Consider the following 12,238-nt stretch of genomic DNA (forward strand, 5'->3'; position numbering starts at 1 on the left):
AGTTCAAGAGTGTAGCAAAATACACCAACATAAAAATAACGAAGTCAGCCAAATGGTAAACCTCCCAGATCGACTGGAACCAGACCAATGTACTTACGGCTTAATACTAGCATAGTTTTGAAGCACAAACGGTTAACGACTGCTCTCAGGCATCAACAAAGCCGGGTTTCCTTCCTTGCTGGCCATTTGCATTATGAGATAGTTGTTTCTTTAGTTATACCCCCTTGACCTTCATTCGAAGGCCCACTGGTTCTTCCTTCGGAGTTCATCCACTTCCTCTTTGGTGAGGTCGTTCTTGATGTTTAAGGTCTTACGGATCTCCTCTGGAGTCATCTTCTTTATCATGACAGCGACCTTCTGGCAGGTAAGATCCATCAGCCCCTTGATGTCCAGGTAGTTCGCAGCCTATCAAGGCAAATATAAGCATGATGGCCAGGTATCATACTTACACAAAAGAGACTAAACAGATAAGAAACATGAGCAACATAAACAAGATATATTTGCATCACTCACATAGTGAGGGAGCAGAACTTCATACTTAAACAAAATAGTAGCAAAAAATGCAAATGATGAGCTTGAAAAGTTCATATTAAGCAAAACATTAGCAATACAACATAATGAGGGAGCACAATTTCATACTTAAGCAAGATAATACAATACATATAGTACAATCTCAAGGTGAGTTGTCTTACATGATACTGAAACAATACCATACAAGCTATGCACACAAATGGATTCCAATATTGCCAATACAGTGCAGATGAATTACCCCAACAACATGGATAACCCAAAAGAGCTATGTACAACAACAAACCTACCAGCTAGGAGCAGTAAAGAAATACATATTATATTACTTGCAAAAGCATATAATTAAACAATGAGAAACATATACTATAGAGCTATAAACACCAATAGATCACTAATAGTAGCATTCTCATATGTGCTAAATAAAGACACCACAAAGCATCAAAGAAAGCTCACATGCCCTACAATCTGATGGGATAAAGGTACTGAATAGTTGAACACAGATGCATCCTAGGATAGCATTCTTGACTGATGATGCAACAAGAATCGAATATAGATGAAATCAAAGCAGTCCGAAAAACCATCACAAAGCAACAACCAAACCATGTTGATATCTTACAGTCTTGCTGACCATTTCTATAGATAATCTGCCTTTCTAATAATGAAATGCAAGTCAGATAGTTCAGATTTCCAGCAAAGGACGAAATGCAGACGGTCAAATATTATCACAGTACTCTTCTCAAGTAAAGATAAGACTAGAGTAATGCAAATTAACTCAGGAAACAGAAATCAGCAATGCGTAGAAAGCTAGGATGCATTTAACTAAGCACAATACTGAAGTTTTTTTTGTGGAAAAGCACAATACTGAAGTTATATAAATGCAACTTACAGTGGTACAACACTTAAAATATTAGCATATCTAAGTAAACATATTAGCAAATAAGGCAATACACTTTCACCAATATCATCGAATAGCTCTTCATATAATAGTTGTTCCCTCCTATTGAGATTACAAACACTTAGGATCGCACAACCATGTAAATATGATGGCAATTAACCCATAAATTAGAAAACATTAAAAAAATATAAAGGTCGACAACAGTCCCCCTTTTATTTATTAAAAAAATTAATGAACCATTCGAATATTTTCCAGAGTACCTGCAACGAACATACAATACATATCATATATCAGAGTACCTGCAACGAGTCTACACTACTACCCAGTTCCTGACCCAACAATGCCATGAGACCCTAAAATCACGAGCACACGAAGCACAAATCCGGGGTACCAATACCAACCGTTGAAAATCACAACAAAACTGCTTCTAAATAGCAGGAACAAGAACCCTTGACGAGTACTAACTAGAAGGAGCACGGCTGGGAGGGTTGGATGGAAATCTCACCAAGATGAGGTCGAAGAGGACGCGTTGTTCGACTTCGACGAACTCCTTGTCGAAGGTCTTGAGGTCCCACTCGGAGGCCTTGGCGGTGGAGTCTGTGGGTTCAGCTCCGCGCTTCTGGACGTGCTGCTTGCAGTACTTGATGACCATGGTAAGGATCTCGGCTTTGACGTTGGGGAGGGGGATGATGTTGTTGGCGCAGTCATCCTCGACCATGTGCTTGATGGTCTGTGACTCGATAGCCACCGTCTCCTCCACCAAAAACTCCACGCCGTCGGAGCTCCTCAACATGAGCTTCTTCTCCGGTGTCGTCGCCGCCGCGTACGCCATTGATCTGGTCGCCGGGGAGACTAGGGTGGCTAGGTGGTACGAGGCGAGAAACCTTAGGAGAGAAGGCAAAGGGGGAGTTTGGGGGGTGGAGGGGAGGGGAGGAACTTTTATTTTTGGATCGCGAAGGGGAAAGGTGGATTTTCTTTTATGGAATGGATAGGGTCTAAAATTATTACCATTATCATTTAGGGAAACACCGAAGATTCGCCCGGTCGCGTAGCTCCCTCCCATACGCCATGCTACACCCACCAATGCAAGGGCGCCACGCTACACCCACCAATGCCAGGGCGCCACGCGTCCTTGCAGGCCCATGCACATCCCTTCTCTCTTGCTTATCTTCTTTTCCCTCTCGTCGGACTCCTCTCCCCGATGCACGCTCCGCTCCTCTCCCCCGATGCTCACCGCTAATGTCGTGTTGTCTCTCCTCTTCCCCGATGCTCGCCGCCATGGCCACCTCCTCCTCCACCCCTCCCCCCGCGGGCATGGCCAGTGAGCTTTTTCCCCACCAGTCCACAAATGTTGCAACCGACGTGCTTGTCGCTGGAACTCACGTGGTTGCGCGCAACATTCCACGGTCATGGCTGCGAGCTCTTGTCTGAGGGGGCATAATTTTTGTTGACAAGATGCAACCGCGTGTTTCAACGAACATTCTTTTTCTGGAACCAACAACGCAATTTCCTGGAACGGACTACCCATTTTGCTCGAACGCGAGGTAGACGGCCACGACCAGCATATTTTTTGTTGGAACCATAGTTGTAGCCAGCAACACCATCATCGTTTGTTTACAACCGTACCTAGCAAAAGCTACATCCGGATTCACGCAGAGCCGCAACCCTTTTCACGTGGGAGTTGCAACCGCCGACGACATAGGCGTCGATGTTACAAATGCAGAGGAGCTTAGGCGATGGTGACCACGAGCTACACGTTTTGCTGAACCCCGCGAATATGGATGTTGTAGTTGGCCATGAATAAAGGTACTACCGACAATTTTTTTTGCTACTGCCAATGAATTAGTTGGTACATCTATTTACAACTTAGCTGCGACCCCCCAGCGGCGAGACGACGGTTTTTGCTACAACCGTGTGGGATTTTGCTAGTACCGTCGACGGTTTTTGCTACGTCCATTCTTCACGACGACGAGATGCCGTGGTGGGTTGATGTCAATCCCGGCAATGAGATCCAGCGTGGGCCGGGGGCGGATGCCACAATCAGTCGCCGGTAAGCCCAAACCTCGACTGGCAAGGCGTGATGGCGACCGCACGGTGCCACAATCGTAGAGCCGGTGAGTTGCAACAACGACTCTTTTTTGGCTGGAACCGGTGACCGTGGGGAGCCCGACGGTAGCCATCACGTGAGCTCCTCTGCAATGGCTTCTCCTGCTGCTCCGGCGACGACGGCGGTGGTGGCGGTGCCGCGGATGAAGCTGGGCTCGCAGGGGCTGGAGGTGGCGGCGCTGGGGCTGGGCTGCATGGGTATGTCCGCCTACTACGGGCCGCCCAAGCCCGAGCCCGACATGGTCGCGCTCATCCACCACGCCGTCGCCGCGGGCGTCACCCTCCTCGATACCTCCGACATCTACGGCCCGCACACCAACGAGCTCCTCCTCGGCAAGGCGCTGCAGGGCGAGGTGAGGGGCAAGGTGCAGCTGGCGACCAAATTCGGCATCCTCGCCGGCGCCGACGGCGCGCGGGCGACCCGGCGTACGTGCGCGCAGCGTGCGAGGGCAGCCTCCGGCGCCTCGGCGTGGAATGCATCGACCTCTACTACCAGCACCGCGTCGACGTCAGCGTGCCCATCGAGGTCACGGTGAGCGAGTCAACCTCAGTTCAACCCACTGAAAAAAAATAGCGCGCTATAGCGTCGCTAATAGCACGCTATAGCGTATGGAGAATTGCCTCGCTAAATATATCAGTGTACAACGTCTCGCTAATAGCACACTGTAGCGCGATATAGCACGCTAATAGCATATTTTGAGGTCGCCGCTATTTTGCTGTAGTGTGCTATTTTTTCATTGGTTCTACCCAATCGCGTTGACTAGTCAAACCAACGAGCTGGTGACGTCAATAGAGGAAAATTTACACACTTGGCCTCCACCAGATGGTCGAACTCAAAAAACTGGTTGAAGAGGGGAAGATAAAGTACATCGGGCTATTCGAAGCATCGGTGTCGACCATCCGAAGAGCGCACGTAGTTCATCCCATAACCGCCGTCCAACTAGAGTGGTCGCTGTGGTCAAGAGATGTCGAGAAAGACATAATCCCCCTACCTGCAGGTACGTACATTTTCATGCTCAATCATGACATGTCAAGGTCATTTTTGGTTTCCCAATCGTATATTTTGTCCCTGCTCACAATCTCAGGGAACTTGACATTGGAATTGTGACGTACAGCCCGTTGTGCAGAGGCTTCTTCTCTAGTGGGCCAAAGTTGGTCGACATGCTGTCTGAACAAGACTTCCGCAAGGTTTGTTATAAGCATGTCTGCCTACTTCGCTCTCGTGTATTTGACAAATCCTTCTCTTTGTACAAGAAATCTTGATTTTGAGACTATTACTTCTGTTCTAAGTTTCTAACCCAACAATGCTCAACACATTTATTCAGGACTTACCAAGATTCCAAGCTGAAAACCTTGAGAAGAACACCATGGTGTTTGAGCGGGTTAGTGCGATGGCAGCGAGGAAGGGGTGCACGATGTCGAGCTCGCACTTGCATGGGTTCACCACCAGGGGAACGATGTGTGTCCGATACTAGGAACCACAAAGGTCGACAACTTCAACCAGAATGTGGCGGCGCTATCCGTGAAGCTCGCCCCAGAGGAGATGGCCGAGCTTGAGTCCTACGCGTCGGCGGATGTTGCGGGCGATCGCTACCATGATTTCCTGAACACTTGGAAGGATTCTGAGACCCCTCTCATGTCATCCTGGAAGGCTAAGTGACAACTTTTCATGGGAACCGGAATAAAGAGTTCACTGTTTCTTATTTCTTCTACCACTCGAAGGGGTGTGTGTGTGTGTGTGTGTGTGTGTGTGTGTGTGTGTGTTTGCTTGATTAATCATGTTGTATCCCGGGAAGCACTGTGATCCCATGTATGAATGGACTCTGGAAATGATGTACGCAGTACCATCTGTTGTGGTCGTGAGCAAGTTAATTACGTCCATTTGTTAAAAAGGGCCCTGGGACAACGGGGAGGCAAGTCCGAATACAAAATAACTCCCAACTCATATGGCCCCTTTATCCGAACCACCCAGTTGCTCCGAGATTATTGAAGATATTGGTATTTCTGCTTGTAGTCTCTCATCCACTTCACCTTTTTTTCAAGGATACACCATGGCGAGATGTACCAGTAACATAGAAGAAGAGTGAAGATGGTTGATACAACTGATACTAATGCCCAACATCACAACACACCTACCACAATTACAACTACACACAACTCATCTTGTCCAACTCAAGCCATGAAGAGGCATGATGCCATACACCTCGGAAGCATGAGCAAAACTCTTGGCTCGACTGACTCAATGCACCCTTCACACTCGACACCTTGGAGATCGGCAGATGGACACTTAGAAACAATCGGACTTGAGGAAGATGTCATCCAAGAGGGACCGACGACGAGGATGCACATAGCGCCCCGAAGGCCCATGCCCACATCAGCAACCAACTCATAGCACCACGCCTCCCCAAGCTCCGTGAGCCCACCAAGGCAAAAACACCAGCTTGCACTCCGGTAAACACCACAACCACCCACGCAGTGCTTCCAAGGAGACATCCAAGACCAAGACAATGCCTCCAAAGAGGAGAACACCCACACGCATCACCATTATCTGCAACTGCTATCGCGTAGGGATTTCTCCCCAGCCATGACCGCCAAGAACCGTTAGAGAAAAGCAGGTTGGGTTGCGGGGAAGCAAGGCGCTGGCTTGGAGCACCACCGAGGAGAGGAGAGCCACACCTGTTGCCGTAGTGATGGCTGCCACCAGATCCACCACCGCACATCGGAAGAGGCGGCCCATAGAAGATCCGCATCAGTGGGGTGAGTTTTTGATTTGGGCGTATTGAGAGTACATGACATGTTCTTGGTGTGACCAAGAAGGTTGAGGAAACTGTAACAACGCTATTGCCGTATTGTTGTCAGTGGCTAAAACATGAACCATGTGATCATAGTTTTCAAGTGTCAAAGTTTCTTGATAAACTCAAAATATTTATCTCCTTCCGTCTGAATCGGAATAAAGCTAGGTAGCTCGTAGAGTCAAAGAGTTTTGTGCTTTCAATGACCGCCTTCACAAAACTAAAAAAAACAGGAATCTGTTAGTGAAAACTATAAGCCCAGTTGGAGGAACACATACACCGATCAAAACACAAGATATTCTTCCTGTTCATCTCCGATGAGATGACAAGGGACTTAGTTGCTGTAATTATCATGGTCCTATACTCCTATCAAAGGTTGTCATTATCATGGTGCTACATGTTGTCTTGTGTTGGCAAATATAGACCGAGATATTACACTAGCATAGAAGAACGCACCAACAATGTAAATGAGTGTGGTTGATCATGCGGTGCAACATGGTCTGTAGCCGGTCTCATGACAATACTACTCCCACCCTCACAAAAAGGGCAAGACTACTATCAAAATAGTTTAGTTGGGTTTTCTGAAACAGAGGGACATAAATTTAAATCAACCATCAACATAAAAGATGGGAACATGTAACCACTGGAACATGTAGAAACAAAATTTAAGGGCAACTCCAACGCGAATCACCAAACATCGAAGCGTCGACCATCCAACCATGGTCATCAAATGTCAGCCCGCTATTTTTTTCACTATGCCTAGAGTAATGAATGATAAATAGCACAATTCTTCTTTGATAATTGGAAGATAAATATTCCAATGCAATAATAATTCAAATATAAATATTACAATTCAAACATAAAGTTTTGAAATAAAATAGTTTCGATGTGAATTCAACTTATTCTTACATATTCTCAACTAGATCATTCTAAAGCTGCTCATGAGTTCCAAGATAGCGAATCTGCTGATGTGTTTGGGAAAAATCCTCAAACGTCGTTGGATTATGCTTCGGAAGTTGGATAGGACCATCTGTCTCTTGAAATTCCAGAGCTTGGCGAACTCCCTTACTCTCACCCCCGCAATCTTGTTGTCCAAGATCACACAAGTTGTCATCATCTCCCACAATGTCTCTAGATCCCATAGTTTAGCAGGTCCGCGAACAACTGCATAACAGGTTTGGAGCACTCCAAATGCCCTGCCCACATCCTTTCTAACACCTTCTTGTTTTGGGGTAAGTGAATTTTTTTATTACCCGTCTCAGAAATGGTAATGACGAAGGTCGCCCACGGATGATAGATACTATCACAAAGATAGTACCTCATGTTGTAATCATGACCATTGATGGTATGGTTGCACACAGGAGCTTTGCCCACACACAACTGCAAACAATGGAGACCGCCGCATCACGTTGATGTTATTGTGAGACTCAGGCATGCCAAATAAAGAGTGTCAAATCCAGAAGTCTTGCGACACAACTGCTTCAGGAATGATGGTGGGCTTTTTGCAATTGCCTTAGTATTGCCCCTGTTGAGCATATGATGGACTCTTTCATCTTCGGTGCATGCAATACAAGAATCCGAGAATACCTAGAAACCTTCTTGATTCTCCAAGTGCCATGAGCTTTGTTGTATTTGCGGCATTTGATTCTCTCAAGTACTTTGGTCCAAACATCATGACCACTGCAGTAGCAAATCTTACCATGCATTCGAGGCATGTGCTTTCACCCATTCGAAGGTACTCATCCCACGAATCTACGATCGTGCGATAGGCAAGCATCTCATAGCAAGCGTGCACTTCTTATAACCAGAGAACCCAATGTTTCCAATGACATCCCTCTTCAGCTTGATGTAATCAACATGGACCCTGACACCTTGCTATATGCGTTCGAACACATGTTCTCGCATCTAAAATCGGCGGCAGAAATAGGGTTCGAACAATACATCGGGGGCAAAGGAGTCACCGTACAACATAATACGGCCTCGTGCCATCTGTCAATTCAACACTCGATGTCCCTTTGTTGAACCATTGTAGTTGAGAACCTGCTCTGCCACACATTCCGCATCTTTAGGAATCACCCTCATCATCGATATTTCATCATCATCATCATCATCTTCTTCTTCATCCTTGTCTGACAAAGACGAATCGGTGAACTCGACGTAGTACTCCTCATCTGAATCCATTGTGTTTTCTTCAAAGTAAACAACAAGAACGCCAAAAAAGTTGGAAACAACATTTGGCCGAACACTTGTCGGGCATAGTATCCTCCATGAGTAGAGGGCGGAGGATACCTGGGCCGTGGTTGATTTCAGGGTGGAATGGAGGCGTATGCAAAGCCGGGCAGCATCTGGGTGGAGAGGGGGAGGTCCGACGGGGCTTGGATGGTGTCCTCGTGGTACAACAGTGATGCCGGAGTCAGGTAGCATGGATACATAACATATGAGGATGGACGGAACAAGGAAAAATACAGACTCCTGCATTATCGGAGTCATGTGTTACGGACATCTGGATGCCCACAAACATCACCTCAATTTGGTGTCAGTTTGGGGGATTTCAGACCGGTCCTGACCAATTTGATGACCCTAGTTGGATGGCCAAAAGTGAGTGTCTGATCTGGACTTCTGCGGGCAATTTGGTGATCTGTGTTAGAGTTGCCCTGAGATGCCAGGGTTGACATATTGAATAGGATGACATGCAAATTGCACTGGATACCACCGAACAAGGCAGAAGGAAAGCCTGTGAGCACATGGAGAGGTAGCTCCCGGGATGCCAGGGTTGAACAGAAACCTATGGTGGCAGCTCACCTGGAGCATCACAACATCATAACAACATGACTTCGATACTCAAACTTGAAGCACATGCAGAGGAAGAATCTCAACGCATCATAGGCATGCAAAATGATATATTAGAACTAGCATTAGTTGCAGAATAACCAACAACCAGCACCAAACTCATAATAACCAAGTTCAAGAGAGCAACAAAAGACCACCAACATAAAGATAACGGAGTGAGCCATATGGTAAACCTCCCAGATCGACTGGAACCAGACCAATGTACTTCCGACTTACTACTAGCATAGTTTCGAACCACAAACAGTTAACGGCTACTGCGAGGCATTAACAAAGCTGGGTTTCCTTCCTTGCTAGTCATTCGCATTACAAGATAGTTGTTTCTTTAGTTTACCCCTCAATCTTCACTTGAAGGCCCACTGGTTCTTCATCCGGAGTTCATCCACTTCCTCTTTGGTGAGGTCGTTCTTGATGATGAAGGTCTTGCGGATCTCCTCTGGAGTCATCCCCTTTATCATGTCAGCGACCTTCTGGCAGGTCAGATCCAGCAAGCCCTTGATGTCCAGGTAGTTCGCAGCCTATCAAGGCAAATATAAGCATGATGGTCAGGTATCATACTTACACAAAAGAGACTAAACAAATAAGAAACAGTAGCAACATAAACAAGATATAGTTGCATCACCCACATAGTGAGGGAGCAGAACTTCGTACTTAAATAAAATAGTAGCAAAAAATGCAAATGATGAGTGTGCAAAAGTTCATATTAAGCAAAATAGTAGCAATACAACATGATGAGGGAGCGAAATTTCATACTTAAGCAAGATAATATCAATACACATAGTACAATCTGAAGGTGAGTTGTCTTACATGATACTGAAACAATACTATACAAGTTTTGCACATAAATGGATTCCAATATTGCCAATGCAGTGCAGATGAATTACCCCAGCAACATGGATAACCCAAAACAGCTATGTACAACAACAGACCTACCAGCTAGGAGCAGTAAAGAAATACATATTATATTACTTGCAAAAGCATATAATTAAAAAATGAGAAACATATACTATAGAGCTATAAACACCAATAGATCACTAACAGTAGCATTCTCATTTGTGCAAAATATTATCCGGAATAAAGACACCACAAAGCATCAAAGAAAGCTCACATACCTTACATTCTGATGGGATAAAGGTACTGAATAGTTGAACACAGATGCATCCTAGGATAGCATTCTTGACTGATGATGCAACAAGCATCGAATAGATATGACATCAAAGAAGTCCGACAAGCCATCACAAAGCAACAACCAAACCATGTTGATGTCTTACAGTCTTGCTGACCATTTCTATAGATAATCTACCTATCTAATAAGGAAATGCAAGTCAGATAGTTCAGATTTACAGCAAAGGACGAAATGCAGATAGTCAAATGTTATCACAATACTCTTCTCAAGTAAATATAATAGACTAGAGTAATGCAAATTAACTCAGGAGACAGAAATCAACAATGTGTAGAAAGCTAGGGTGCATTTAACTAAGCACAATACTGATTTTTGTTGTTGTAGAAAAGCACAATATTGAAGTTATATAAATGCAACTTACAGTGGTACAACACTAAAAAGATTAGCATATCTAAGTAAACACATTAGCAAATAAGGCAACACACTTCATCAATATCATCAAATAGCTCTTCATATAATAGTTGTTCCACCCTATTGTGATTACAAACACTTAGGATCGCACAACCATGTAAATATGATGGCAATTAACCCAGAAATTAGAAAATGTAAAAATATATAAAGGTCGACAACATTCCCCCTTTTATTTATTAAACAATTAATGAACCATTCCAATATTTTGCAGAATACCTGTAACAAACATACAATACATCTAATATATCAGAGTACCTGCAACGAGTCTATAGTACTCCCCCATTTACTTATACAAGGACACTATAGAAAATGCACTTTGCATCTATACAAGGCCACCAACAGTAATCGAGACAAAAGTTAATGATAATTTCTTGAACTAGCAACCTATTTAAAACATGCATGCATGCAATCATAAATGATAGTACAATCAGCTTCCTACCCTTTCCTTGCATGTATTTGGTATATTAATGATCCAGTATACGAAGAGAAAAGCTGATTTACAAAGAAGACATTAAATTTTACCTTGGTACTTGTAATATGAGTTTGTGGCCTTGTATATAAAAATGGAGGGAGTACTACCTAGTTCCTAACCCAACAATGCCATGAGACCCTAAAATCATGAGCACACGAAGCACAAATCTGGGGTACCAATACCAACCATTCAAAATCACAACAAAACCGCCTCTAAATAGTAGGAACACGAGCCCTTGACGAGTACTAACTAGAAGGAGCACGACGGGGAGGGTTGGATGGAAATCTCACCAAGATGAGGTCGAAGAGGACGCGTTGCTCGACGTCGACGAAATCCTTGTCGAAGGTCTTGAGGTCCCGCTCGGAGGCCTTGGCGGTGGAGTCTGTGGCTTCGGCTCTGTGCTTCTGGACGTGCTGCTTGCAGTACTTGATGACCATGGCAATGATCTCGGCTTTGACTTTGGGGAGGGGGATGATGTTGTTGGCGCAGTCATCCTCGACCATGTGCTTGATGGTCTGTGACTCCATCGCCACCGTCTCCTCCACCACAAACTCCTCGCCGTCGGAGCTCCTCAGCGTGAGCTTCTTCTCCGGTGTCACCGCCGCCACGTCCGCCATTGATCCGATCGCCGGGGAGTCTGGGGTGGCTAGGTGGTACGAGGCAAGAAACCTTAGGAGAGAAGGCGAAGGGGGAGTTTGGGGGTGGAGGGGAGGGGAGGTGCTTTTATTTTTGGATCGCGAAGGGGAAGGTGGATTTTCTTTTATGGAATGGAAAGGGTCTAAAGTTATTACCATTATCATTTAGGGAAACGCCGAAGCTTCTCCCGGTCGCGTAACTCGCTCCCATGCGCCACGCTACACCCACCAATGCTAGGGCGCCATGCTACACCCGCAAATGCCAGGGTGCCACGCGTCCTTGCAGGCCCATGCACATCCCTTCTCTCCTGCTTATCTTCTTTTTCCCTCTTGTCGGACTCCTCTCCCCGATGCACGCTCTGCTCCTCT

General features: G+C 45.5%; 2 protein-coding genes and 1 pseudogene across 2 annotated transcripts; 1 reads left to right on the top strand and 2 right to left on the bottom strand.

The window, feature by feature from the left end:
- Positions 1–231: 231 nt before the first annotated feature.
- LOC123120807 (SKP1-like protein 1B) lies at positions 232–2,255 on the bottom strand. The gene is made up of 2 exons (XM_044540800.1): positions 1,929–2,255; positions 232–405 (listed from the first exon to the last, which is right to left on the bottom strand). The coding sequence occupies exons 1-2, from the start codon at positions 2,253–2,255 to the stop codon at positions 232–234; spliced, it is 501 nt and encodes a 166-aa protein (XP_044396735.1).
- Positions 2,256–3,639: 1,384 nt separating this feature from the next.
- LOC123122397 (probable aldo-keto reductase 2) lies at positions 3,640–5,189 on the top strand (annotated as a pseudogene).
- A 4,320-nt stretch (positions 5,190–9,509) lies between these two features.
- LOC123125287 (SKP1-like protein 1) lies at positions 9,510–11,889 on the bottom strand. Its single transcript, XM_044545803.1, has 2 exons — positions 11,525–11,889; positions 9,510–9,686 (listed from the first exon to the last, which is right to left on the bottom strand). Exons 1-2 carry the CDS (start codon positions 11,849–11,851, stop codon positions 9,513–9,515), a joined length of 501 nt encoding a protein of 166 aa, XP_044401738.1. The 5' UTR covers positions 11,852–11,889; the 3' UTR covers positions 9,510–9,512.
- Positions 11,890–12,238: the final 349 nt, after the last annotated feature.

This window comes from Triticum aestivum, chromosome 5D, assembly GCF_018294505.1.
Source record: "Triticum aestivum cultivar Chinese Spring chromosome 5D, IWGSC CS RefSeq v2.1, whole genome shotgun sequence".
Classification (NCBI taxonomy): domain Eukaryota; kingdom Viridiplantae; phylum Streptophyta; class Magnoliopsida; order Poales; family Poaceae; genus Triticum; species Triticum aestivum.

What these genes read in the sequence shown, in the direction of transcription:
- LOC123120807 (XM_044540800.1), bottom strand. Translation starts at nt 2,255, where the DNA reads ATGGCGTACGCGGCGGCGACGACACCGGAGAAGAAGCTCATGTTGAGG. An exon ending in TCCTCTTCGACCTCATCTTG is followed by an intron (nt 406 to 1,928) that starts GTGAGATTTCCA and finishes TTGCCTTGATAG; the next exon opens with GCTGCGAACTACCTGGACAT.
- LOC123125287 (XM_044545803.1), bottom strand. Translation starts at nt 11,851, where the DNA reads ATGGCGGACGTGGCGGCGGTGACACCGGAGAAGAAGCTCACGCTGAGG. An exon ending in TCCTCTTCGACCTCATCTTG is followed by an intron (nt 9,687 to 11,524) that starts GTGAGATTTCCA and finishes TTGCCTTGATAG; the next exon opens with GCTGCGAACTACCTGGACAT.